Source organism: Alosa pseudoharengus, unplaced genomic scaffold, assembly GCF_046254945.1.
Source record: "Alosa pseudoharengus isolate Yale_2024_CS ecotype anadromous, Long Island Sound unplaced genomic scaffold, YU_APseudo_1.1 YU_APseudo_1.1_scf_23, whole genome shotgun sequence".
NCBI lineage: Eukaryota > Metazoa > Chordata > Actinopteri > Clupeiformes > Clupeidae > Alosa > Alosa pseudoharengus.
Window position 1 is genome coordinate 15,559,133 of NW_027468685.1, and position 27,809 is coordinate 15,586,941.

General features: G+C 47.0%; 1 protein-coding gene across 1 annotated transcript in view; it reads right to left on the reverse strand.

Annotated features, from left to right (window-relative positions):
* The window catches only part of elmo1 (engulfment and cell motility 1 (ced-12 homolog, C. elegans)), a 46,432-nt gene extending 22,448 nt beyond the window's left edge, over nt 1-23,984 (reverse strand). Inside the window, exons 1-10 of the mRNA XM_076301870.1 lie at nt 23,710-23,984; nt 11,839-12,033; nt 9,574-9,614; nt 9,194-9,266; nt 8,936-8,986; nt 7,227-7,396; nt 4,387-4,422; nt 1,081-1,180; nt 430-581; nt 1-34 (exon numbers count right to left, since the gene is read on the reverse strand). The exon at nt 1-34 is cut by the window's left edge and continues 45 nt beyond it. Coding sequence (XP_076157985.1) covers nt 1-34; nt 430-581; nt 1,081-1,180; nt 4,387-4,422; nt 7,227-7,396; nt 8,936-8,986; nt 9,194-9,266; nt 9,574-9,614; nt 11,839-11,916 — 735 coding nt within the window. The 5' untranslated portion in view covers nt 11,917-12,033; nt 23,710-23,984. The remainder of the gene's footprint in view (nt 35-429; nt 582-1,080; nt 1,181-4,386; nt 4,423-7,226; nt 7,397-8,935; nt 8,987-9,193; nt 9,267-9,573; nt 9,615-11,838; nt 12,034-23,709) is intronic.
* Nucleotides 23,985-27,809: the final 3,825 nt, after the last annotated feature.

A 27,809-nucleotide genomic window follows, 5' to 3' on the forward strand; every position in this document is an offset into this window, starting at 1 on the left:
CGCAATGGTGTACGTCTGGATGTCCTGATCGGACCTGCAATTAGGAGGAGAGGGAGAGAGCCAGGGGAGCGAGTGACAAAGGAGAGGAGAGAGGAAGTGTGTGTGTGAAGTGTGTGAGAGAGGGAGGGGCAGAGAAAGCAAAAAGGGGTAGTTTAATTGACAATTGATTATTATTTTGTTTACCATTAGCAAGTAAGTGCAGCTTGCTACTGAGCAGCACATTGAAATGAATTAAAAGAGTAAGATATGCCAATTGAGGCAGTTATGTCAATTAAGTTACATCATTACAATCAATATGGCAGTTACATCAATTAAGGAGTCATTCATTTGGTTTAGCCAATTTGTTTCAGACAGCGAACCATCTTGACCATCACTAGCAAGGGACAGAAAGTGCTACTGTTCTGAATATCGAGTCCCTGGCCTTCTTACCCTTGCAGGTGGGGGATGAGCTGTCCGATGGTAATCTCTTGCGCCACCTTCTGGTAGAGGTCCTGGCTGTTGAGCACCATGGACTCCAGGATGGCCAGCGAGCGTTGGAGCACGGCGGCGTCCATGGCCGACTTGCTGACGTAGCTGGCGATCTACACAAGAGCACGGTCACGGTCACGGTACATACTCAGGTGAGCCTCTGAGAGGCATTTGTTTGAGGGACCAAATACTACATCGTAAATACTGGAAAAATAAGATTGTAAATAGAAACATATAACAAAATCCAATAAAAAAAAATGTGTATATATATATATATATATATATATATATAAAAATGATTCAATTCAAAACACATTATTTTTTCCCAAGGGGATGATGATTTATGAGATCTCATTCAATAATTAAGTTACAAAGATACAGTATGTTACGTGCATAGGAGTGCTGTATATGTATAACAGCTGCATACTAATATAACACTGCATACTAAAGTGCATGTTGTGGTTACCAGTACCAGTACAAGTATAAGTGGCATGTCGCCCATATCAAAGTGGGCAACAATAATTATGTGTAACAGTGGGGACTCTCCAGCCAGAGGTGAGCCAGCGCCGGCCTCCATCCCGGGGCGCCCTCAGTCACAGCAGCCCTGCTCACCTTCTTGATGAAGGCCACGGAGAAGGTATCCCAGGAGACGATGCCATGGTCCATGAGCTCCACGAAGGCGGTCAGCGTGAAGGACAGCAGGTCGCCGAAGCTACAGGAGACAGACAGACAGACAAGACAAGACAATAGTGTCGTCCCTGCCACACGGAGCACACACACACACACACACACACACACACACACCCCCAACAGAGGCAAAGCGAAGCGCCGGGGGGACCGCGGGCAGCATTGAGCACAAACACACACACGCAGCAGAAAGACAGAGAAAGTGAGAGAGAGAGAGAGCTGCAGGAGGAAGCTGAGAGCAGAAGCAGGTGAGGATGAGAGAGTGAAGAGACAGAGAGAGAGAAGAGAAGAGAAGGAAAAACAAAAGAATGAATAGAGTTGAGAGAGAGGAGAGAAAAGAGACAGTATGAAAGAAAGACATAATTACAGAAAGAAAGAATGAAAGAAAGAAAGAAAGAAAGAAAGAAAGAAGGAGATAAGAAGGAGGAGAAGGGAGAAATGAAGAGAAGGAGAGCGAAAGTGAGGGAAAGCGTGTGATAAAAAAGAAGACAAGTGGAGAAGAAAGACAAAATTCCACAGCCAGGAGCGCTAGAGGAAGAGAAGGAGGAGGAGAGCGCTCAGTCCTCCAGGAGCAGTAGGGGGCGCCAGGAAGCGCCAGCAGTAGTGAGCGACACTGCGCTGCGCAGCGCAGCGCAGCAGGAAGCAGTAGTGCAGCCGCTGCAGAGCAGCTGCGCAGACAGGGGACCCATGCTGAGTTACCGTAGTACCATTAGTAGAGCCGTCACTCCACCAGTGACAGGAGAGGAAGCTGGGTTAGTCCCTAATGTAATCTACCTCAACCAAAAATCACACATCAGCCTCATCATGCCTAGTACCTACTACAGCAGTTTACATACTAGTACCAGATAATTCAGACCTTAATGTTACGGGCAAAGCAAGAGTCAAAGTTATGGAACTCAGTTTCATTTCAGTTGTTGTAAGACTACATGGAGTTGAGTGTCCATTGAAACAAGATGATGAAACAGAACTGAGACCATAGATCCAAGCACAGCAGTTCAAGCCACTAGGTCAATCACTCAAGGGTTAAGTGCTGGCCTGAGGTCCGCCACTGCCAACACAATTGCCAAGGCCTTCCATTGACAGGTGTCGTGGGTCTGCATTTTGAAAAGGTTAACTTTACTGGTACTAGTAAGTGACCTACACTAGCATTATTCTATTGACCTTGATTTTCTGTTCACCATATACCAATGAGATGTCATTAGGCCTTCATGTTATGTATGACCAAATTCCTTCCAAAGACCTTCCAAACACTAGAAAACAGCATTCTTTAGCACAAATAGAACAGCTGCATGAACTGAATCATTACTGAAATGTAAAAATATTAAAAGGGAAAAGAACTGCGAGATAAAGAACATAAAAGGCAAATAAAAGTCAGATTCACAATTCACACAATAAATGTCCACATAAAATCTACTGGCTGAGACTGCTGAGAAAAATGGACTACGTCAAAGGAAAATGATCACCTTTCAGCTGTGGTAAGACATGGGTAAATAATATAAAAATTACAAAGATAAATGTCCCAATCACATATGAATTAATAAAAGCCATTATTAAAACGTATAACTAAAGAATAAGTATGAAGGAGTGCGCTGAAAGGTGTTTTATCATTTACTTCATAACACTTGAAAAAACTGGTTGGCTTGAGTGGATTTTCATGACTCAATATTTGTCAACAATGACAGTCAAGAAGATTTATTTTACAAATGAATAATTCCATTGTTTTTCTGTTCATTTAATTCCTTATGACTAACTTTTTTTGTTTATCTCAATTCTGAAACCCTGGTTGCTGCCTTCATGGAGCAGTGCTGCCCCCCTATGGTAGACTGTATCACTACTGCTTCAACAGTGTAGCCTCTTCCCATGTTTAACCTTCAAAGCATGAATACTGCTGGACCAGTAGAGCAAAATACAAATCAAAACAAAATCAAATAATAAAAAGCTGTTAAAAAAAACTGGCTTGATAATGATCCATAATTACCAACATGGCCCTCTGCGGTCTGAACTTTCAATGTCTGTTTGGAACATCATTTGTTATATACATTTAATTCTGCTCTGGTATAATTTTCTCACAAAAGGTTTGCCTCTGGTTAGCACAGGGGCAAGAACAAGACACAGCCCGAGAGAGTGCAGAGGGTTAACGCGTACAGTGACAGAGGTTTGGCAGTCAGTCACATACTGGGGGAAGCAGTTGGAGGCCAGTTAGTCCACAGACCAACCATATGGTGAGTAAAGCTTTTGCACCTGGCACTGGACAGTCATGTGCTCTGGCTCTCGGCCAGCGATAGCTTGTCGAGGATCCACTGGCCTGTCAGTACCGCCACGCACAGTGTGAAGGGGACCTCTTGAAAAACTGAGTGGCGCTTTGGAAGTGGGCACTCTCTTTGACCTTGAGAGAGGGAGCAAGTACTTCTCTTATATTTAGTAAGAGAGAAGGGAAACTGTTTGTTTGTAGGAGTTCAGTGGATTGTTATTTGTTTACAGGCAGATAATGTGAAGTACCGGCCAATGGTTAAGCTCAATAGCCCACAAGAACCACAACATCCCTCATCGCGTACTAAATGCAGATAAGAGCTTCAAGAGGCACCAGTCAAAGCTGTTCTCTGAAAGTCCACCAACAAACGGATGGAGAGGCACCCTGTAGGCTTGTTTTTGCACTTAAATCAGACTGTTTTGATTGAAGTACTGTTAGTTTCAATGCATCGGTAGCAAATAGGAATAATTCAAGTAAAAATACAAAATGGCCATTATCCATCTTTGCTATCAGAGAACAGAGTTGGTGCAATCTGAAGTGCGCGTGAGTACCCACCCCCAGCTGACCCCATTAAGGAGACAAAAAGGTTTTTAGGCATGTCTGAAGGGCATGACTACTAAGTATTGCTGTTTATTCCCCAAATGGCCATCACCACATGCAAAAAGTAAGAGGAAATTGATGATTCCATTAAATGGATGGAGAAGTCCGAGTGAGAGAGAAAGAGAAGTGAGAGAGAAAAAAAAATCAATGGCCGATCAATTTCTTTGGTCAGTGTGAATAAATCAGCTGAGAGTGAGTAGACAGTTAAGTGCGGAGGCTGCCACCGCTTAGTTTGCCTGATTTCCGAAACGGTCAGCGGACGGAGACCTGAGTCAGGTCATGCAGACTCGGCCGGAGGATTAGAAAGAGAGTTGGAGAAGAGGGGTGGGGTGGGTTATCCAGCTCAGAAGAGGTGGGTAGGGGGGGAGGATGGGGCTTACCAAGGCTTCATTATCTTCTGTAGTTTCTGATACCGTCTGCAAAGATTTAAAAACTTTGACGTCAGGGAGAAACATGCACATCCAACACAGCACACTTGCAGCACTGACGCACGCACACGCACACACACAACCAATCAAACACATACATAAACAAAGAAGTGAAGAAAAAACAAAAAATCCACAAAAATGATTTCCACACACACTGTATTTGCCAAACCAGATGTCCTTCACATTCATTTTCCAAACAAACATCTGGACAGTGAATACATCATTATACCAAATAAAAAAAAATGCCGGCAGTGCAAATAACATGAAATACCATAGGCAAAAAGAGATACCAAAAAGCCACCGAAAACAGTACATCAACAGACTTACACAAAGCATGCAAAGCTGAGCACTCAAAGAATGGGGCAAAATCATTCATAATACTCTTACCATGGGCATCGCCCTCTACTGGCAAATGTTAGAACTCACCAACATCACATATCACCAACAATTTTCACCACCAAAGCTCACCATCAATTTTATGACCGTAACACACTTTTGATAGGATAAACACTTACATTGCATATAACAACAGTAAGACAACACAGAGCAAAAGACCATTTGTAGAGGTGTACAGGTGAAAAGGTCAAACTGTTTGAAAATGTAGAGAAAGAAAGTCAAAGATACTGTGACTGGCCTCTCAGTATCAAGTGGTTCAGCAGAAAGACAACTGATCTGATTCATAAACTCAAAACTACATGAAATGAGACTGTTTACAGGAACAGCACTGAGTCCATTGCATTGCACAGCATTCTTCCATGGTCCATAAGGTGGAGGCAGGATGCCTGTTAGTGCATCTGAGGCTGTGATGAGTCTGTTGGCCAGTAGAGGGCGCTAACACCTTTCCATCTCGACCCACTTGCAGTTTCTACTGTCGGCCTCACTGCCGCATCACGTTCCGGGCAGGGCCATGAGAGCAGGCTAGCCTCAAGAGTGCCGTCATGCCTAAAGCCTCTTATTATGGTCAATGGCCGGCTGGAATTTATGCGTGTGTGTTTATGCTTCTATGACAGTATGTGTGTATGAGTGCGTGTGTGTGGGTTTGGGAAGAGTCTTTTCATTCCGAAACGAAGCAACATCAGCACGCACACACACACACACACACACACACACACACACTCACACACACACACACACCACTGAGGCTACGAACTCTGGAAAGCACGGCAGCAGAACCGAACTATTTGAATCGTTTTCAGATATGGGAGGCTTTCTCAGAAGACCACTAAGACAGCGGAGTAATAACCTCACCGACCCCTAGCACCAAAGCTCTCCTCCACAGCCTACTTCATCTCACATGTGCTGACAGGAGGATTAGAAAATGAGTTCGCACAGCCTCTGTGTGTGTTTGTGTGTGTGTGTGTGTGTGTGCGTATCGGCGTGTGTGTGTGTGTGTGTGTGTGTGTGTATATGTATGTATGTGTGTATATGAGAGAGAGGTTAGTATTTAGTCTTGCAGAGTTAGTAACCTTGTAAAGTGGCTGGGGAATTGCACCGGCTAGTGGCTAGTTCTGAGGGCAGTACAAATAAACAAGCCGCTGGAGATAAACAACCAGCAGTAAGAGCTGGAGCTGGAGCTCTTAGCCATCAGGAGAGGAAAAACACACACACACACACACACACACACACACACACGCTGTGAGAACTCTGCCAACCAGTGCCCTGTGGGATGGATGGGGCCAGAGGAGGAATAATTAGGCTGGTATGTTACAGAAATGTGCCTCTGTCTGACGTGCAAGCTAGCTTTCTCTCTCACACACTCTCGCGCACACACTCTAAGCTTTCCACTGTCCGCAGGATAAGCAGGGATGGTGATGAGACTGAGATCTCTGATATTCACTTCTCTTTCAAAGATGCAGAGCTCTCTCTCTCTCTCTCTCTCTCTCTATCCTTCTTCCTTTTTCTCTAAATACTCTATACATCCCTCCTCTCTCTCTCTCTCCCTCCCTCCATCCCTCCCTCTGTGATCACAGAGCGTGTGCTCCCCCGCGGTTCTCTCTCCCCGGCAGCGCAGCACGGAAAAAGCTCCAGCTCAGCAGAAGCGTCTGCCCTCGCCATAACCTTGGAGCGCAGCACACCGGCGCAGTCTGCCCAAGAGTGGAGGAGAGCGAGGGGAACAACAAACAACATAGATGTACATTCACATTCACATTCACTCACACACACACACACACACACACACACACACACACACACACACACACACACACGGAGATGGACACACACACACATACATACACACACACAAAGAGATGGACACACACACACATACCCTTGCCTTTATCTGAATGTTTTAATCAAATACTAATGTGTTGACAGGGAGGAATTTAGATGACTGGGGGCAGATGGCCTCAGTAAGGACTCAAGGCCATTTAAACAAGTCTGATTGATCAGCATCCCTACCAATACCCACACCACCAAATGAACCCTATATTGATTGTTTTCAGACTGAGTATTTCCTGGAATTTGCTGGGTTTTTTCACCTCCCGGATGAGACCTGCTGGAGATGGAGGGTGCTGTGCAATGCCAAGGACGAGCGGGCCACACAATGCGGCTCGTTTCAAGAGCCTGGCTGCTGAGGCTGACTCAACGCACTCGAGAACCGAAGGCCACTGATAGACACGCACAGAGGAGAGGACCTCCTTGCACTGGCTCAGAGGAGATGAAAAGTGAGAGAGGGAGAGAGAGAAAGAAAGGAGTAAAGGGGAGTGGGTGGTGAGAAAAGAGTGATGAGGAGGAGGAGGAGGAGGAGGAGGAGGAGGAGGAGGAGGAGTAGGAAGAGGGGAAGCACTTACTCTGTGCCACTCTCCACCATCTGCGTGAGCAGGGAGATGCCGTCCAGGTTGATGAACTCCTGGGCGAAGGTGACGTCGCGCGACGAGCTAGCCAGGTCCTTGAGCGCCTCCAGCTTGGCGTCCATGCTGGATGACTGGATGCGCTCGTGCAGCTCCTGCGCTGTCGTGGCCTACGGGTCAGGAGATGAGGGGCCGTTCAGGGGGGACAGGGGGAGGAGGGGGTGTGTATATGGAGTACACGAGGGTTGGTACAAATGTGAAAATAAATCAATTAAGATATGCATTATTTATAAAAATGTCACACTTTCAACAGCACATACACTGACACAAAAACTCACTGACCGAGAGAGGATACCGTGAAGATAGGATAGAAAACAGGCCAAACCTTCATTAGTTAATTATGAGGTAGGAAGTGATTCCCAACACATCATCACTCTCTAAAACTGTAAACAAAGTGAACTGTAACCTCAAGGTTCATGTTCAAGTGCCTGGAGCCATAATAAGTTATGGCCCTTTATAAATACAACCAAATTGAATGAAACATCAATATATTGAGACACACTGAAAACAAAAGCACTTTCACAGTGAAGTTCCACCCTCATATCCATGGCTACATCACAAGCCAGCATTGTACACAAACATGCGCTGTTGGTTTGTGGCGATTTGCTTGGCTAGGCTCACTCCATGTACACAGACTCTTTTCACTTCGTTTGAGCGTTGAGGGAGTTCAGAGCGTCGGCCCTGTCAGCTCTGGCTGGAAAAACAAACTGTGAGACGCTAGTGTGTGGTGTGTGGGGTGCTCAGTGTGATGGATGCTCTGCCTCCAAGCCAACCTGCCAAACTGAAACTGCAACAATTATTGACAATGGCTACGGCGAGAGACTTCGCACCGACTGAGGCATGGTGCCAGAGCACAGCTGTTCAGGGCAAATCTGTGCCATTCACAAGGGCCGAGGGTAAAAACATTTAACATTTTAATATTTTATTTTATTTAATATTTAGAGGCTGTAAGACATGTTACAAGGAGACAACTCCATCTGGGGATGCTATGGATCATGGTGTTGACCTATTTAATAAACAGGAGATGATGGCTCAACACAGCGGAAGGCACGCTGGTTTATAGGAGCGCTTCAAAAAACACAAGAAGGCATTTCTTAAATTGGAGCATTTCGCTTTATCGGATCAAAGCCTAAACGAGGCAATATGCTGCATTTTTATCATAACAAGAGGCCTGATTACATGCATTTGGGAGGCCGCAAGAGGCACAAGGGTCTCTTTTAAAATGACGCAAGGCTGGCTACAAAATTCAGCGAAGCACTTTTTCCTCCTCCCTATCTCCACTCTGTCTTCCTCCTGCCTTGCTTTGTTTTGCAAAAATTTCCACACCAGCTGACACTTGTTTCACTGCTCCATGGCAGGGAAGACCATCACCTCATATCATATCTAAAGGATTACGTGAGGGAGAGGGAGAGAGAGAGAGAGAGAGAGAGAGAGAGAGAGAGGAGGCTTGGCCCCAAGGATTTAGACGTGAGAGGAGAAGAGAGAGGGGAAAAAAGAAAAGGAAAAAAGAAGGGGGAGAAAAAGGCAAGATTCGACTCCAGACATGTCCTCAAACCACCCAGAACGATGAACAGGGAAGGAGATAAAGAGAGAGAGAGAGAGAGAGAGAGAGAGGGATGAGATAGAGAGAGATAGTGCACACTACTCACAGGGGATTTGGTCAGTCGCAGAATGGAGCCATTCTTGATGTCATTGCGATTCTGGAGAGAGAGAAAGATGGAGAGAGAGAGAACACAGGTGCAGTTTGTTTTTCAACTTATGAGCACATGGAGTAACACACAGAGGACTAAAAAGGTCTTTACAGACAGACCGAGAGAGTGAGACAGAGAGAGAGAGAGAGAGAGAGAAAGAGAGACAGAGAGAGATCTGAATGTACAGATATGCTGTACTAGTGGAGGTGGTGCTACCTTTTCTGTGATGTAGAAGTTGGTGGAGTCGGCGTTCTGCAGAGCGTAGTTCTCATGGCTTTGCACCGACCATCTGTGAAATGAGCCATTTGGACAGCTTAGCAGCAGTCAATATTACACACACACACACACACACACACACACACACACACACACACACACACACACACACACACACACACACACACACACACACACACACACACACACACACACACACACACCACACACACACACACACACACACACGTGTCTGAAGCTCTGTGTAGTTCCATTTGGTAACCACACACACACACACACACACGTGTCTGAAGCTCTGTGTAGTTCCATTTGGTAACACATATACCGGTACATAAATCAATAAATGAGTTTAGACTTACCCCTCGCACACTTCTTTTATGATAGCCGAGAGTGGCTTTTTCTGTGGGAAATCAACAAACACAGAGCTTCATTAACGGTCCATTACTCACAGACTCAAGTGTAAACAAGATACAAATCAATGAGCACTATTAAAACAAACAAACAAACAAACAAAAACAGTCTCTGATCATGCCGAGTAACAGACACCATCTGACAGAAGGGACTGGCCTCCATCTAAACTAACAGCAGTCAACTCATCTGACATGCATCTGTGGATGAAGTGCATGCCAGGATACAAGTTGCAACGCAAATGTCTTTGTGTGTGTGTGTGTGTGTGTGTGTGTGTGTGTGGGGAGGTGAGTCGCTGCTAGCGGGGACCTGGCTGTTTTTATGTGCGGGTGTAGACTGTGGATGAGGCTAGTGGCTGTAAGCATAGTCACAGAGCTACTGTCACATCTACCCTTTTCTATTGAAGTCATACAAAACACACACACACACACACACACACACACACACACAAATACCCCCAAGCTCTGCAGGAGTAGTACACCAACTAAACACAACTGGCACAAGGGCTTTACTGCTGCGACAGCACAAACACAGACACGAACACACACGCACACACGCACTAACAACAACACCCCCACAAGCTCTGTTCAAGTCCAAGGGCCACTGGGTGTTCAACCCCAGGTTGCAGCGCTGGCTCCTGCTAGCGAAAGCTGAAAGCTGGGTTTGTCGCTCGGCCTGGGCTGCCTCAGAGCCCTGCCAACGCCAACAGCTGCGGGAGCTCCACATCGTCTCGTTTGCGCGGCACGACCAGCATCCATTTCACGTGCTAACGAGCAAAATGTTTGCCTTGTGAACCTCTAAGGCATGGTGGGAGATATTTGAGAATGGAACCGGGGAAAGTGTGAGTGTGTGTGTGTGTGTGTGTGTGTGTGTGTGTGTGTGTGTGTGTGTGGGGGGGGGGGGGGGGGGAATTTAAAAAATAGGAATGGAAGAGTAAAGTTGGGGGAATTAAAAAAGGGTGTGTGTTTAAGTAACAGAGCCCTTCAGCAGGGGGGGGTGATTTTATTTGGGGTTATTCACAAGTGGCGCTTGCAGAGATTTCTTCCGTGCCTTGTGAGGCTGACTCAAGCAGACATACGCCATGGGAAGGGGTCTGTCTGTCTGTGTGTGTGTGTGTGTGTGTGTGTGTGTGTGTGTGTGTGTGTGTGTGTGCAGAGGTCTGTGAGGCTCACTTCTGCTATGTGGAACCGGAATTAAAGAGGAGAGGAGGGCAGCGGTGCCGTCGCATCGCACGAAGGGACACAAACATGCTGAGCTGCGCAGAACACACACACACACACAAACACACACACACACACACACACACAACCCCCCCCCCCCACACACACACACACACACAAACACAACCCCCCAAAAGGCTTGGGAAAGCCGCATCTGGAGTCGCCAACCCAATTAAGAGAAAGAAACTGTGCATGCATATACATGAGCTGTGGCAGGGAACTAGGGATTAGGGAACTGGCTATATGGAAGAGCAATTTGTTGAAATTAAATTGCTTTCATTTTGGGTGGGTAAGGGGGTATGTATGTGTGTGTGTGTGTGTGTGTGTGTGTGTGTGTGTGTGTGTATGTGTGTGTGTGTGTAACCCTATTGATTTGCTCGTACCCCATTTTCTCATGAGGCTGAATCTCATCTCATTAGTGATGTTCCTGTGCACTTTCGCTTGGCCGACGGACGACTCCGATAAAACTACTCTCATCTCCGACTACAAAGCTCCGACATCAAAGCTGGGCAGGTTCAGGCAGTGATGAAACGGATGTCTCTTCGCCGTGTCGTACTAATGCGTCGGGTTCGCGTAGCTGACTTTGCCGCGGTCTCGTCTGATGATGGGGACAGGTGACCTCCCAGTTTCTTCGCCCACCACACCCTCCTCCCACTCCCACTTCAGACTAAACATTCATTAAAGCTGGCAACTTTTGGAGTTCTCTTTAAGTTGGACTGATCTAAGACCTGCCTTACGTTATCATTTTGTTCCAGCCTGCAGAGCATCATTAACAACTTCACTCAAGGGAGGCATCTCTTCATACCTTGAAGTCCTCAAGACTCAAACACACGCAATACATCCCTGAACTAAATGACAACATCATCTACATACATTGATTCATTCAGTCATTTTACCTGATTTATGTGAATATGCACACAGCACCGCTTAGCTACAATTGCATTCTGTGACACCACACCACCCCCCCCCCCCCCCCGTTCGGGTTCGGGTACTCACCTGGTCAATCTCCATGAGCTTGGGGAAGGCCCCCGGCCACTCGATGGCCACCTTCACGATGTCGGCAGGTGGCGGCATGGCTGCGGCGAGCGAGGGAGGGAGGGACCGTGGCAACCAATGCGGAGCCTCTGCTATGGCAACAGCAACAGGGGGGGAGGGCGGAGTCTCTCACTGCTGCTCGCCACTCACCCAAGCCTAGAGTGAAGCAGAGAGAGATTTCAGTTAGATACAGTGGGTTCAGTTGAAGTAGGCGGTCAAATAGGTCACTGAAATTCACTACCCAGCACCAAGCACATACATCATTACAAAAGTCACAAGAGATGAATTTGGCACAGAGATCAGAGCTGAAGTGGATGCTCATTGAAAGGCTGGGGATATTCGAGCTCAACAGACAATCCAATATGGACCTTCATTCTGTGCTCCTAAAACAACATTGCCGATTGGCAGGGATAGTATGTGGCTCTGTCCTCAGTCTGAGACACTTTGTTTGTATCCCCACTTCCAGAGCCAGGGCTGTGCACGAGCACTAAGATTTTCTTTAAAACACACACAGAGATAGATAGAGAGATAGAGAGAGAGAGAGAGAGAGAGAGGTGTAGGAATGCAACAACAGCTCAAGTAATAGATTAAAATAAAGGACCGCACTTTGGAGTCAACCGTGTCTAAATAGGGAAGTGACACTAATGCACACTCTCTTGCTCTCCTCATCATCAAACTGAGTCTGGTGCTATGCAAATAAAAATACAGACAGCGTGGGGACTGGTAGAGTCCCTCTTTAGATGCGGGGTTACAGCCACAATTAACATAGCACAGAGACGCTTCAGCATGCTCAAATATAGAGACGCTGCCGCAACGACTTCAGATCAGCGTGTCCTCACCACCTGCTAACAACGCCGAGAACATCTGCTACTGTGAGAACTGCAAAAGGCAAAAAAAAAAACAAGCATTTGAATCTGAAAGTGCCGTCGAGCACAAAGAGAGAGAAAGCGAGATCTGTCATGCTGGCCAGGCCAGGCTAGGGAGTGGACAGTGCTGCACAAATGAAATGGCACAGGGGTGGAGGTGGAGGTGGAGGTGGAGGTCTGTCTGGGGGACAGAGAGAGAGAGCTGGAGGCTGAGTTGTTTAGCCCATCATTACTGTTGCTCTGTCTGCTGATGGCAGCCTCTCTGTGACATCCCATTAAAACGGTAGGCCAGACTGGCTAAATCACACACACAGACACACACAGACACACACACACACACACACACACACACACACACACACACACACACACCAATTTTACAAATACAGTAGCTCTGAGCAAACAGAAGAATCCCCATTATCGGACATCTAGGCTGAACTCACCAAAGAATTATTTTGTTTTTTTTCAGCTTCAGAATCCACCCTGTGAGACCTTATGCTTTGCCATTTTGGAGTGGCATGATTACGCCTCGGTACTATTTAACCCACTCAGCTATCACGAGGAGGAGGAAGAGAATGAGGAGGAAGAGAATGGCTACGAGGAGCCAAAGAGAGAGGGAGAGAAAAATAAATAAGGGAAAAACTGAACGCTGGGTATAAATTATTCACGGCAACAGTCTGTCTGGGTGGCTGGGATCAGACCCACTCCTGCTGTGTAAACCTCTCTGCATTTTTAATCAGCCTTCCATGATGCAGTGCACCCCAAATACACACACACACACACACTTTCCCTATCCCTCACCTCCCTCTCCTCCCAAAAGAGACGTGGTCCGATCAAAGAACAAGCCACCACCGTGTCGTGTCATGTTGTGCCATGCCATGTCATTCCTCTCGTCCGCATGGTGACTCATCTCTCCATCACACACACACACACACACACAGAGAAAAGCCCCAGTCCGTTGCCATGGTGGCCAGCACATCAATAGTCACGCTGTTGTCGTCGTGGAGTTATGAGACTCTTTTTTGGGTTTTTTTTTTCAGTCACTCAGTCATGCTTTAAATATTTCTCTTTGCATGGGTGTGTGGGTGTGTGAGTGTGAGAGTGTGTGTGTGTGTTTATGTATTCATTCTGTGCTTTCCAGAAAATGCCAGCTGGCTTCCCAGATTCTTCAAACACACACACACACACACACACACACACACACACACACACACACACACACACACACACACACACACACACACACACACACACACACACACACACACACACACACACACACACACACACACACACACACACACACACACACACACACACACACACACACACACACACACACACACACACACACACACACACACACACACACAATGAGAGGGTGAGACCCTGAGTAGATGATGCTGCACTAAACTACCATTCAGCCATATGTTCATAATGACAGCCCAGAGGGAGAGAGAGAGAGAGAGAGAGAGAGAGGCAAAAAAGAAGAGAGAACAAGGACGGAAGGAAGAAAACAAGACAGAACGCAAGACAGAAAGAAAGAAAGAAAACATTAAAGGGCGTGCAGCTGTCTGGTTAATGGTGAATCTCCAGACTGTTTTTTTCCACTCTCCTAGCCCTCCTCCTCCTCCTCCTCCTCCTCCTCTCTCTGACACCCTCACATGTGTTTGTTTTCTGTTCTCAGTTTCAAGGAAAAGTCAAATGAGCGAGGGAGGGAAGGAGGGATGGATGGATGGAGGGAGAGAGGAGGAGAGGGGGAAAAAAGACAGGCAGAAATAGACGGGCATTGTCCTGACCAGCACAAGATGCCCTTTCTGCTGTGGGGAAGATGAGCCTGCAGTGGTGAATCTCTTGCTCCTCCCAATCACATCTTTCTCTCCCGTATGCCTTCTTTCCCAGTCTCTCTATTTCTCCTTCTCTCTCAATCTCTCCATCTCCCACTCTATCTCCTTTTCTCCCAGTCTCTCTATTTCTCCTTCTCTCCCAGTCTCTCCATCTTCCTGTCTTTCTCCTCTCTCAGTCTATCCATCTGTAAATAGCCTTCTCTTTCTCTTCATCCCCGTTTCTTTCACCTCCTCTGTCTCTCTCCATTCAGCCTCAGTCTCTTCACTCTCTTCCTTCTTTTGCACACACACACACACACACACACACACACACACACACACACACACACACACACACACACACACACACACACACACACACACACACTCCCTCTTCTCCCCAATGCATACGAAACACTGCTTTGGAATAACATTTCTGCCACACGCAGCTCTGACCTTTACTCCCCCCCTGCAGTCAGTGTGTGTGTGTGTGTGTGTGTGTGTGTGTGTGTGTGTGTAGGGAGGGACAGGCTTTGGGGAGTTTGGAGGGGTGGTGGGGAGAGTTGTGGAAACACTGTCAGCCACATGGAGCCAACGACAACATCACCTCTGTGAGGAGCCATTTACACCGGCAGTGACGGCGAGGGAGAGAGAGGGAGAGAGGGAGAGAGGGATCGAGGAAAAAAGAAAGAGAGTGAGAATGTGTGCATGACTGAGCCCTTAGACCTTGGTGTTATCGTAAGGGCTTAAACCAAAGGGTGGGGCGCACAAAACACACACACACACACACACACACACACATACAGAGGCCAAGAACACTGAAACGCCCCTTAACACGCAAACACCAAGAGTTTGCTGACCTTTGGTCTGCTGTTGGGGTGAGCCCTGTTGACATTTCCACAGCTGGAGGGGATGATGAGGAGCTGAAGCAGGGATGGGCCTGGCTGCTCTAACCTGCTCAGGAGACCAAGGGCTCTATCTTGCACACCAGCGCAATTTACTTTGTATACTCGCGCTTTTGTCTTTCCTATTTAGCAGTCGGCGCATATTGGAATTTTCCCTCCACAGGTACATGTGCGCCCACGGGGGCGTTTCAGCGAAAAGAGGGGGCGTGTTCCGGCGCAAACGGTCCCTGTTGATATTTTGCAGTTTCAGAAAACAATTCCGCCACAGACCAGGAACCTCCTGGTCTAAAGTCAGTGGCGCAAATTCAGACTGATCTACAGACACCCTGTGCACAGATGGAAATATTCAAAGCCTTGATAATATTTGTCCGTTTCCCGGTTTTGTTCGTGCATTGGTCAACTAGTAGTAGCCTATATAGTACATCTACATGCAATATCTTTACAACAACAACGCCTAATTACGACCTATTAATTTGGACAACTTTATACAGCCCTATAAAGGCTAAAGTTACCTTTAGTTTTGTTCCAATTTACCGTTGTGTATGGCTTTAAACATTGTGTGCACTTTAACATCAGCCTATAAGCATTAGCAGGTTTTGACAAGCACCACAATTTTGCCTACCTTGTTGTAGCCCATCTGAAATAACTCCAAACATTGCTATGTTCCCTCCATCCTTTCGTTGTTTTCAAAAAACGTTTTATATCCATGATGGCCTTGAAGTCTTTAGTTTGTGAATTCGCTTAAATAAGCTTATTATGTGCTGTTAACCAGCAACCATAGACAGTAAAAGAAAGCAACAAGTAGCCTTGGCTACAATTTCTGTAGTTGCTGCGTCCATTCATTGTTATTCTCTCTCCTGCTAAAACAAAAGTTGTGCGTGCATTAAGTTGATGATAATGTGTTTACAAACTCTACTTTACATAAAATAAATATTGTAGCCTACTGTCATGCAGTTAATGGGATACTGTGCAGAGTTGGAAAGTTCAACTTGGAAACTGTTTCTCGTTGTCGAGTTGCCTGTTGGTAAGGTACAGCCGTAGCTTACACCTGCAGGAGCGCTTGCTTGGGCGCCTGTGTTGCGCAATGCACTTTGCTCCTCTCATCTATACGACGCAGTTCCCATTTCTCCAAATCATACATAATTACAAGGACAAATATTGCTACACGAGGGAAATCAGTGTGGTGTCTGATATGAAAAACACGAATAAATCTAGCGAACACATTTCAACGAATCACGGATGTGTTGATGACATAAATTAGGAAATATTAGTGGACTTAATGAGACGTGATGTTGAACTGCATGCCGATGCCATTTAACCCAAATGCCCTAGCAGCAGCACGGGAGAGGAGAGCTTATCTGACAGATATGCATTGTCTATAGTGAGGTAATGTTAGATTACATTGCAAAAATATCACCATGCATTCATAAGCTCGTGATTCAGTGAGAGTGATCCCAAAACATCGGAAAGTGACATTTCTGTATTACATTTTGTTAAGAGGAAAAATCAATAGCAAACTGTTCCCAACTGACTATAGCGCTGTGAACCGTTCCTGGCTGCGCCTGGCAAATCTGCCATCATAATAGCAATCCGCTATGGAACAAGCATGCCTGTTGTTAAAGGGAATGTGAGATGACGCTCTGATTGGTTTATTGCACGTTACGCCCAAACCACACCCATGAATAATGTACTGTAGCTACTACAGACCACCCCATTTTAGATTCGCGTCGGGCGCAACAGTCATTATCCCGCCGGTAAAATAGAAACAGTGCCCAAGATCCGCCCACAAAGTGATTTGTGCAAAGTCAATTGCGCTAAAGTGCAAGATAGAGCCCCAAGTCTCTCTCTCTCACACACACACACACACACACACACACACACACACACACACACACAACACCACTGAACGAACAGCCACAACAAAGGGACTTCAACCAGACCTATTCATCTCTGCTTTCTAGTCTTCATGAGTGTCCACAGAGTGTCCAAAACTCTCAAACGCCCAATTCCCACAATTTATTGAACGGTATTCAACTCTTACTGTGTCATTTGTGAATGCAACCTAAGTAGACGGTGTTCTTAGAGTATCTCACAGGGGAATCAATAGAGCACCAAGACAGACTCGGACATGAGCAGAACCCTAAGGGATTATAATTCATGGCGGCACATTAAAGTTTAACATCTAATAAGTATCTAATGACTGTAATGCAAGTATACTTCAGTCTGGCGTTTTCCTCAGAGGTACAGTTGGGTTGGAGGGGTGCGGGGTGGGGGGTGTTGGGGTTGTGTTGGGTTGGAGGGGTGCGGGGTGGGGGGTGTTGGGGTTGGATCTGTCTTGGGAAGGGAGAGATGGGGGGGGGGCAGGCTCTGCTCTGAGCTCCTGGGCTTCTGTGCTTATTGATTTCCTCTCTGGATCCAGCCTCAGTGACCCAGCGCGCACACACACACACACAGTCGGTCTCGACGCACAGCACAGCGCCTGCTACTGCTGCTGGGACTGCTGCCGAAGAAGTCAATCTCCCGGACAGAACTGACACGCTGTCTGGAACCGTGTGTTCGTGTGTGTTCGTGTGTGTGTGTATGTATGTATGGTTTAGCTCCACTGCCTGACAGCAGTGTGTATGTGTGTAGATTTGTGTGGTTTAGATATACTTCCAAAAAGCAGAGTGTATGTGTTTGTGAGCATTCATGCCTTGAAAATGTATACTCAAGTAGCATTTGGATGAGTGTGTGTGTGGTTAAGCTGCATGGCCCGAAAGTAGTGTGTATGTGTTTGTGATTATTCATGCCTTGAAAATATATACTCAAAAAGCATTTAGATGAGTGTGTGTGTGTGTGTGTGTGTGTGTGTGTTAACAGCAGCTGAGCCTACCGCTGATGGAGCCAATATTGTTTAATCTGCAATCCCGTGGAGCATTTAGCATCTCTATAGCGAGGCGAGCGCTAAATCTCAACGCTTATCACTCTTAATTTCCTACATCCCAAAATATCCCTCCTCTCCTTCAGCTCTCCAGCGGAGGAGCCTTGGTATGGGGCACTGACGTGTGTCCTGCAGCAGAGGAGCCTTGGTATGGGGCACTGACGTGTGTCCTGCAGCTAACTTTTGACACTTTTTTTCTCTCTCTCTCTCTCTCTCTCTCTGTTCTTTTCTTTTTTAAAAAATGTATTTATTTAGGGCTTTTCTCCCCCAGTGTTGCCGTGCTTGGCTCCATGTGGCCTGCGGTGGAATGCCCCCCCCCCCTCCACCCACCCCCTACCCCCTTTGATTCGGCAGGGCGGGGAGGCAAAGCTTGGGGTGACCGAGGAGACTGCTGTCATAGCGATGCAGTCGATGCCCTAGAGCACCACCCCACCAAAACACACACACACACACACACACACACTCTGACTCAGACACTCACAAACTCACACACTCTGATTCACTCTCTTTCTCTCACACAAACACACACACACACGCCATGGACAGGCCACATGTCTATCCCAGCAGTGGGAGCAGAGATCCTTGATTACTCCACGTTGCCCCTCTCTGGTGTGGGGGAGGAGAGGGGGCATATGTGGCCCTGCAGTCGCCACTCCGGCCTTCACTTCTCTCTCTATCCATCTCTCCACCCACCTATCCATCCATCTCCATCTATTTTTCTGCCTACATCTCTCTCTCTCTTTTCCTCGATCTTTTTGTCTCTGTCTCTCTCTCTCTCTGTGTCTCTCTCATGTGCTGTTTTTATGGCCTCGCGGTCAAGAGTGGCGGTGGGTGTCAGGGTCGGTGTGTGTGAGTGTGTGTGTGAGTGTGTGTGTGTGTGTGTGTGTGTGTGTGTGCGCCTCGGTGGGTTACGAGAGCTCATATTCCGTGTGACCACTCCACCACAGTAGAGGGGAGGGCAACCCTGTGACAGATAAAGAGCCAGTCACCGCACCACAGTCAACAACAACAACAACAACAACAACCAACCAGTCAGTCGCAAACTCACAGCAATGGCTCCGGGTGCCTTTGTTGATGAGGGATCAAAAGCAAAACGTTTTCCTTTTTTCCTTCCGCCCTATTAAATGGTAACAGCAGTTGATTTGGCTTTTGAAAGAGCACTTCCAAACTTCTTCACAGAACACTGCTACACACACAGACACAGACACACACACACACACAAACCAATCCCCCTGGAGTTGTAGCATAAAAGATTAACAGGCAGGGGGTGGGGGTGGTGGGGGGGGGGGGCTATGAATAATTCTGTGTAATACTGACAGTGCAACAACCCCTCCTCTTAAACAGCAGCAGAGATTTTCTTGCGGTAACCTCTGGGTCTGGGGCTGTTTGCAGCCTACGACGTAATCTCATCTCTCTCTCTCAGCCTACTCCCCTCAGTAATCTGAGAGGTGGGTGCAAGTAAGCATGCACACACACACACACACACACACACACAAACACAAGCTGCCTACCTGCATGTACACAAACACTGATAAATGCAAACACACCCACACCCACCCCCACATCATAAGTCATAAGTGCATTCTAGCTCTGTCTCTCTCATCATGCACACACACACACGCACACACGCACACACACACGCAAGCACACACTGACCACAGTTCAGTCGCTATGACAAGGTCATACATAATTCCCTGGTGGTTCAGGCACATGTCAACTACCAAAGAGTTAAATTAATTTTCCCCCAAAAAAGGGGATTGGTGTGTGTGTGTGTGTGTGTGTGTGTGTGTGTGTGTGTGTGTGGCCACAGCAGGAGTTTCAAATTTAAGCCCTAAACTCGTGACCAGTCTCATTGACGATTCACTAAAAAAAAAGAAGATGACAGATGAGTGTGGTGGTGGGGGAATGGAGAGAGAGAGAGAGGGAGGAAGAGAGAGAGGGAAAGAGAAGGGATTTGATTTCGTTGAAGGGCAGAATGAGCTCTATTATGATCGGGTTTCAGCTCAATAATTCAAGAGAGGGTTCGGCTGCAGGCAGGGACTAAGAGCCTGGAGAGTGTGTGTGTGGTGTGTGTGTGTGTGTGTGTGGGGGGGGGGGGGTTGAGGACGAGGACAAACTGAGTTTAGCGGGTACAAAGCCACACTGGTTCGCAAAGCCATGGCTAATTTAACAACAAGCTAACGTTGCACGCTGAATCACTGTATTAATCAGCATTACTGAGGATGCTGTAGATGCCACACCTATCCATCTATCTATTTATCTATCTATCTATCTATTCATCAATAAATCTGTCTATCTATCCATCCATTTACCCATCGATCCATCTATCTATTCATCTAGCTATCCATCAATAAATCTATCCATCTATCCATCTATTTACACATCGATCTATCTATCCATTCATCTAGCTATCCATCCATCTATCTATTGAGCTGTCTATCCATCTATCTATCCATCAGCTGCTGTTGAGAGCCTGCAGCTTGAGGGACATGATTTACTGCTGAAAACACCTGTTCTCCAGGGGCACTGCTCTCTGTTGCACCTCTGGCCTGAGCGATTTACAGCCTGTGGCCCAATCACATAATTGTTCTCTGTTAGCCAAGTGGTGTATGCATGCACGAGGAAGCAAATGCACACATGCACACACACACACACACACACACACACACACACAGACAGACACAGACACAGACACAGACACACACACACAGACACGTCTGCTGGCGTTTACTTCCCGTTTGTAGACTAAAACATTGTCAAACTGCACGGTTTAGGAAAATACCACAGAAAAAGAAGAAAAAAAAAACAGTGGTGAACAACAGAAAACAACACATACTGTACCTACAGTATTGCAGAAAGTCTGCTCACTGCAGAACCACAGACACACACACACACACACACACACACACACACACACACACACACACACACACACACACACACACACACACACACACAGGAGCTCAGGAAACATGAATATGAATTAATCCTCTTAAACTTTCATAATCGTTGGGATTCCATTCAGTAAGGTACAGTTGTGGTGGGGGCTGGTGGTGCAGTGGTGCACAGGCTGGTGGGGGAGAGGGAAGGTTGGGGGGTGCACAGGCTGGTGGGGGGGGGGGGGGCACGGAGGCTGCCGTGCTTTTAGCAGCTCATCAGACACCTCTAAACAGCCAAGGCCCCTGCATAGGGACAGGCTGGGGAGAGCTGGAGGGCTGGTGTGCACACACACACACACACACACACAACCAGACCACTACAAACGAAACAGAGGCTGTTATGAGTGCAGAGAAACAGAGGCCTCGGGAGACAAGCCTTTGAGTTACGGCTGCCGGGTTCAACTCCTTCTCTTACCCTCATACGCCCGTCCTTTATTCTCCAACACACACACATACACACACACACACACACACACACTCTCTCTCTCTCTCTCTCTCTCTGTCTCTCTCTCTGTCTCTCTCTCTGTCTCTCTCTCTGTCTCTCTCTCTGTCTCCCTTTCACACACACATTTCACCCTTTGGGCATGAGGTGTTCCATGGCACTCCAAAGACAATCTGACGTTTGGCGCTTTGGGACCTCTGCATGACTTCTCCAAAAGTCACTCATACATACATGCATTAGGTCCCATCTCCTCTCCTTCTCTCTTTTTCTCTCCCTCTCTCTGTTCTTCCCCCTAAGTCACTCGCTCACTCACTCCCTCAATCCTGTAGACTGGAAAAATTGGGAGCTTCTTTAAAAACACCACGAGAGCAAAAAAACAAGCCAAAGGAACCAGACACCAACCCTTCCTCCTAGCAGCCCCCCACCCCCTCCCTCCCTCCCTCCTTCCTGACAAGTGTGAAAAGCTGGCTAAACAGGCCTCGGAGTGCTTCGTCTTTTATTTCACATTTGAAGCGTGCGCCCACGGGCCCCTGAATGTGTGCTTAACAAAAGACACAGAAGATGAGGAAGGAGAGAGAGAGAGAGAGAGAGAGAGAGAGCGAGAGAGAGAGAGAGAGAGAGAGAGAGCGAGCAGAGAGGCCCCTCTCAAGATGTGGAACATGTTAACAATAGGGAGGGGAGGTCCAGAGCAGATACTAGCCTAAGAAGTGGCCCTCTACCTCACTCAACTCAGGTCGTGCCTGCACTGTGAAAGTAAAGCAAACACACACTCTTCATTTCTCGCGCTCCCTCACTCACAAACACACACACACACAATCAGTTCTTTCTGCTTCATGCACAAGGTATGAATCCAGAAAAATTAATTCCAAAACATTTGCATTAACAAATTCCATGCATTTCTCTAAATGATTTATTCAAAGCCATTTTCTCTCTCTGCCTCTGCCTCTCCTCGACCAGGCGGTTGAGAAGCACTCGCTTGGTAGCAGACGGACGGTTAAAAACAAGTCCTGCTCTCTCTCTCTCTCTCTCTCTCTCTCTCTCTCTCTCTCTCACTCTTTTTCTCTCTCTCTTTCTCTCTCTCACTCTAAAGCAGGATATCCTGTCAAACAACTCAACGAGGGGTTCTTCATCTCAGGCCGCCCTTACAGCAATTAACACGTCTGTGACGCCTCCCTCTCACCTCCCTTCAGATGTCGTGTTTTTTTACACAGCAGAGCGTGGGGAAGTGTAGAGTAGTGGGGAAGTGTGTGTGTGTGTGTGTGTGTGTGTGTGTGTGTGTGTGTGTTGGGGGGTGTTAGGGTGTGAGAGGGGACGAGGAGAACAAAAAAGAAAATGAAGTAAGCGAGGAGGACATTTCAGATTCATGGGAGGAGTTGACTAAGAGAAACAAAAATACTCCCGTGAGCTCATGAGGGCAGGGAAAAAAGAACTGGACGGAGCACTGGACTGCATGTGATCAGTGGCAGCGTGGCTCTTGAGAGTCACCGCTTCCACAGAGTGACGGAGTGACGCGGTTACCACTCAGCACTGTATGACCACTAACCACACAGCAACCCCCGTAAACAGCGTTTACCCTCCGGCTGACCAGGAAGAAAAAAGTTGAAAGAAAAGTAAAAAAAACAAAAAAAAAACCAAAGAAGAAACAACCAACCATTAACATCTCACTTCTTCCTTGCTTAAGGGGAAGTGTAAACATGACGCATCATCATCATCGCTCCTGCTCTGCTGCTTCAAAGGCGGCTCGAAAAAGAAACATGGCAGGTCAAATAACGGCGAAGCATCCTGCCGATTACGCCAAAGTGAGATGTATGGATGCTGGAGGAGCTTTAATACAGAGTACAGAGAACTGAAAACAGTGGGGGGGGGGGGGCACACCCTGTGGCAGTCTATAGAGCAGCCAGGGGCCTGGCCCAGCAGAAAGCAGAGAAACTCACCCGGAAATCTCCGCGGCGCGACGGGGCAGCGCTAGGGCCTCTCGCCTCTCGCTAGCCCAGCAAGGAAGAAATGAGAACGAAACGTTGAGGTCCCTCCTCAAAACGATGCCATCGTCGACACGCGCTCAAAACGTCCCAGCAGAGAAGGAGCAAGTTGTGTGTTATTGGACACTACGACTTTTACAGTCTTGCCTGAGGCATAGGGAGAAGGAGAGAATGAGGCAGAGAGACAGAGAAAGAGAGAGAGAGAGAGAGAGAGAGAGAGAGTGACAGACAGAGAGGTGAACAGAAGGAGGAAGTAGGCGTTTGTCATGCAAAGAGGAAACGAGTCTACCGCCACACAGCTGCAGGAAGGGCAAGAGAGACAGAGAGAGAAAGAGAGAGAAAGAGAGAGAGAGAGAGAGAGAGAGACTGATAGAGCAAGACATTGAGAAGGCGCGAAATTCAAAAGATGAAACACACACAGCACACAGGTCACCTCGCTTTGACTTCCAAAGAAAAATACTGACCAGCTCAAATGAGAGGGCATAAAAACCCACAGACATTGATCTCCCTCGATGATGGGAACGCGCCGCTCGATCACACTCAGTGTGTACAGTGGCGCCGCCTGAATGAACACCCCATTAATAGCTCAGAGGAGGTCGGGGGGGGGGGGGTATTGACGAAAATTTGTTTTTAACGTGGGCGGTGACGGAGAGAGAGAGAGAGAGAGAGAGAGAGAGCTAGCTGTGTCCTCTTCTAGGGTCAAGCATTGAAATGCAGTGCTGGAGTGCACAGGCCCTGATGGATCAATGCGCTAGGGCTATTGCGCCGAGCCGGGATGGAAAGGGCACACACATCACACATACACACATTCACACACGAGTTTATACAGAATCATAAAAACAAAAACACAGCAGAGACGTACATAAACACACACACTATATCGCAACACACACAGACAGAGACCAGAGCTTACAATACTCCTTACAGTCCTCTAACCTAAGACCACAAACACTTGCACAACAGAGGTTAGATGTCTGGGTAAAGGAAGACGAAGAGGGAAGGAAGGTGTTTACCCAACAGCATTCCCCCTCTCTCTCTCTCTCGCTCTCTCTCACACACACACACACACTTTCATTTCCTCTGTCTAACCTCTCTCTAATGCCATCTCTCACCACCTCTCTAATGCCATCTCTGGGTTTGCCCTTCCTGGTGAGGGCCTTCCGCTTATTTCCGATACGGAACCTGGGCTTCACGTGGGTTGATTGGAAGAGGAAGAACAAAAACAAGAACGACAAAAACGATAACAACACACTAGAAAAAAAAAAAGGGAAAAGCACTTCCCGCCGGATCTTCCTGCATGTCCCCGTCAGAGCGTGTTAGGGCAGCAGGGGATGATGGCTTAATTGCCTCATGTTGGGGATAACAAGAGACATGGCACACTCTCTCTCACACACACACACACACACAAAGACACACACACACACACACACACACTCTTCTGGGGTGAAGGCCCTCAGCTCAGACTGGGCAAGAACTCTCTCTCTCTCTCTCTCTCTCTCTCTTTCTCTTTATATGGAGATATGAATCAGAGATTGGGAGCACAAGGGACTTCAGCAGTGTTAGGCCCTGTACCGTGAACATTAATATTTCCCCCATTAAGCACTGCTAGTTTTAGTGTGTAGTAAAAAACCTGCCACAGAAGCCAATGACGCAAATGAATATGACTCAAAAGCATGACTAACTCATTTAGGCCAAGAGGACACATCTTAGGGGATATCTTCTGCCTCAGATTACAGAAGAGTCCTCACCTTCTCACCCAGATGCCCCATGGGCCCAGCTGACCTCTTGACCTTTGCCCCCACATGATCAGGTCTCGGACCCACCTACCTCAGCTATGGTCAACAAATAAATCAAGCACATACTAGTTCTCTTTCAGTCCAAGCACAACAATGTCACCTTTGGGATATAGCTTCCAAGGCGCTTATCCCAAAGATGAGGTCTCATGTTCTCCTTCAGGGAACCGAGATGTTTTGAGAGTTATTGGAATCAGAACCTAGGATTTTTATGTCCTGATGTTTCAATTATGTGTTCTTCCACATATGAGATGTCCCTGATCTGTGTGTGTCTACCAGGTTCTGATTAAGTGTGGTTCGCGTAAAATGGGATGATCAACTATTTGTTTGTTAAGTTACAGCAGCTGGTGGATCCTTTACGCAAAGTCATGCTTTCCCATGATGTGCATCACTGTAATAAATACAGAGCAATTCCGTGGAAAACTTTCACATCCATAACGGCAACACAATGCCCTTGTATTTAGTTGCCGTTATGGACATGACAGTTTTGTGTGGAATTGCCCTACAACTCTGTTTCTTCTCTTATGCACAAAGAACATAATCATATTTCAGAAGTGACAATCCTGACCTGGACTCTCTTATATTCTGTAAATTAAATCGACTGGATTATTTTGGTTAAACTAAATCCAGCAGGGGTTTGAAAGTGAAGATGTAGAGGTATACTGATGCTACTAGAGTGTGAAAAACTGCTCTAAAGTTATTTGTGTCAAATGGAGCGCTGCTTCAACTGAATGCCGAATTAAGGTTGTTTTGTAAATCGTGGAACTTTATGGTGAGCAAGGTGCAAAGGCTTTGTTCCTGATCAGGCTTCCCTTTGTTTCCCACTCCTGGCTCCATCAACAATTTAGAGTTATGCTCTTTCTTCTGTTTAACCAAACTTTTCCTCCCAGAGTTTAAACTAGTAGCTCAAAGCAAAGCAAGCCTCCTCAAAGATCGGGTTCGGAATATTCCCTCTCTCTCTGACCTCAAAAACCATAAAGTTCCAGACAGAGTGAAAGAGAAAAAAAAAAAAATCAGGCATATCTGTAGCCACCACCGAGCTGGTGGTTTCCTTGGAGATGCATATTTGATGCTCCCTCTTCTAATTAGCTGGGTTCAGAGCGCTGCACCTCCTGCCCCCCACTGAGATGAGGACCCGCCCCCCCCACACGCCACACACACACACACACACGCACGCACACAGACCTCTGACAGAAGATGTCGCTGCAGCTCAGACCCCCTTGTGTGTGTATGAGAGAGTATGTGTGTGTACCGCCAAATGTATGTGTGTGAGTGTGTGTGCACCAGTAAAACAGTGTATGTGTGAGAGTGTGTAAGCGTGTACACACACAGACAGAATATTTGACGTGGTGGATGAGGAGAGGGATTTCTGTGATTGAGACGAAGGAGGACTGAGAGCTTTTGAAAACCCATATGCGTAAGAAAAAAAAGTTGGAGTGCAATTGCATAATGCATTAAAAGCACCACAAACTCTGAATTCCAACTCATTCAAAAACAGACATTGGCATCACTTTTACTGCAGAAGAGGGACAACGCAACAACGCGAGTTTGATTTGTTTTCAGTTTAAGGACCCTATTTTCATCAAAAACACACTGCAATGAGAGTGAATGCAAAAGAAAGGAAGACAGAGAGAGAGAGAGAGAGAGAGAGAGAGAGAGAGAGAGAGAGAGAGAGAGAGAGCACGAGAGCGAGACAGCGAGAGGGAGAGAAGGATTTTTTCAGATAGTTCATGCAGAAAACAGGTGTGTGAATCCACAGAGCAATCATCTCATTTCGTCTCATTACCATCCCTCATAAAAAAGAGCCCACTTCAAAAGACCAGCCAGACCCAGCTGTACACTTGAGCTTGGTTACATAAGGCCGTCATAATTTGTCCCTGTATGTGTATAATGTGGGAAAACACTTCACTGCTTTAAAATACTGAAAGAAAACACACACACACACACACACACACACACACACACACACACACACACACACACACACACACACACACACACACACACACACACACACACACACACACACACACACACACACACACACACACACACACACACACACACACACACACACACACACACGAGAGACAACCTTTCAGCATTAGCAACAAGATAAAAACCCCTCTGCCATTTGGCTTCCAGTAACTTCAGCTAATAAAAGAGGGGATTTAAAGCTATTCCCAGCCAGTGCCATTTGAGGCAATAAGAGGACCGCTTGGGGCCCTGGCACAGAGTGGCTGGACCGTGGCTCACCTGATG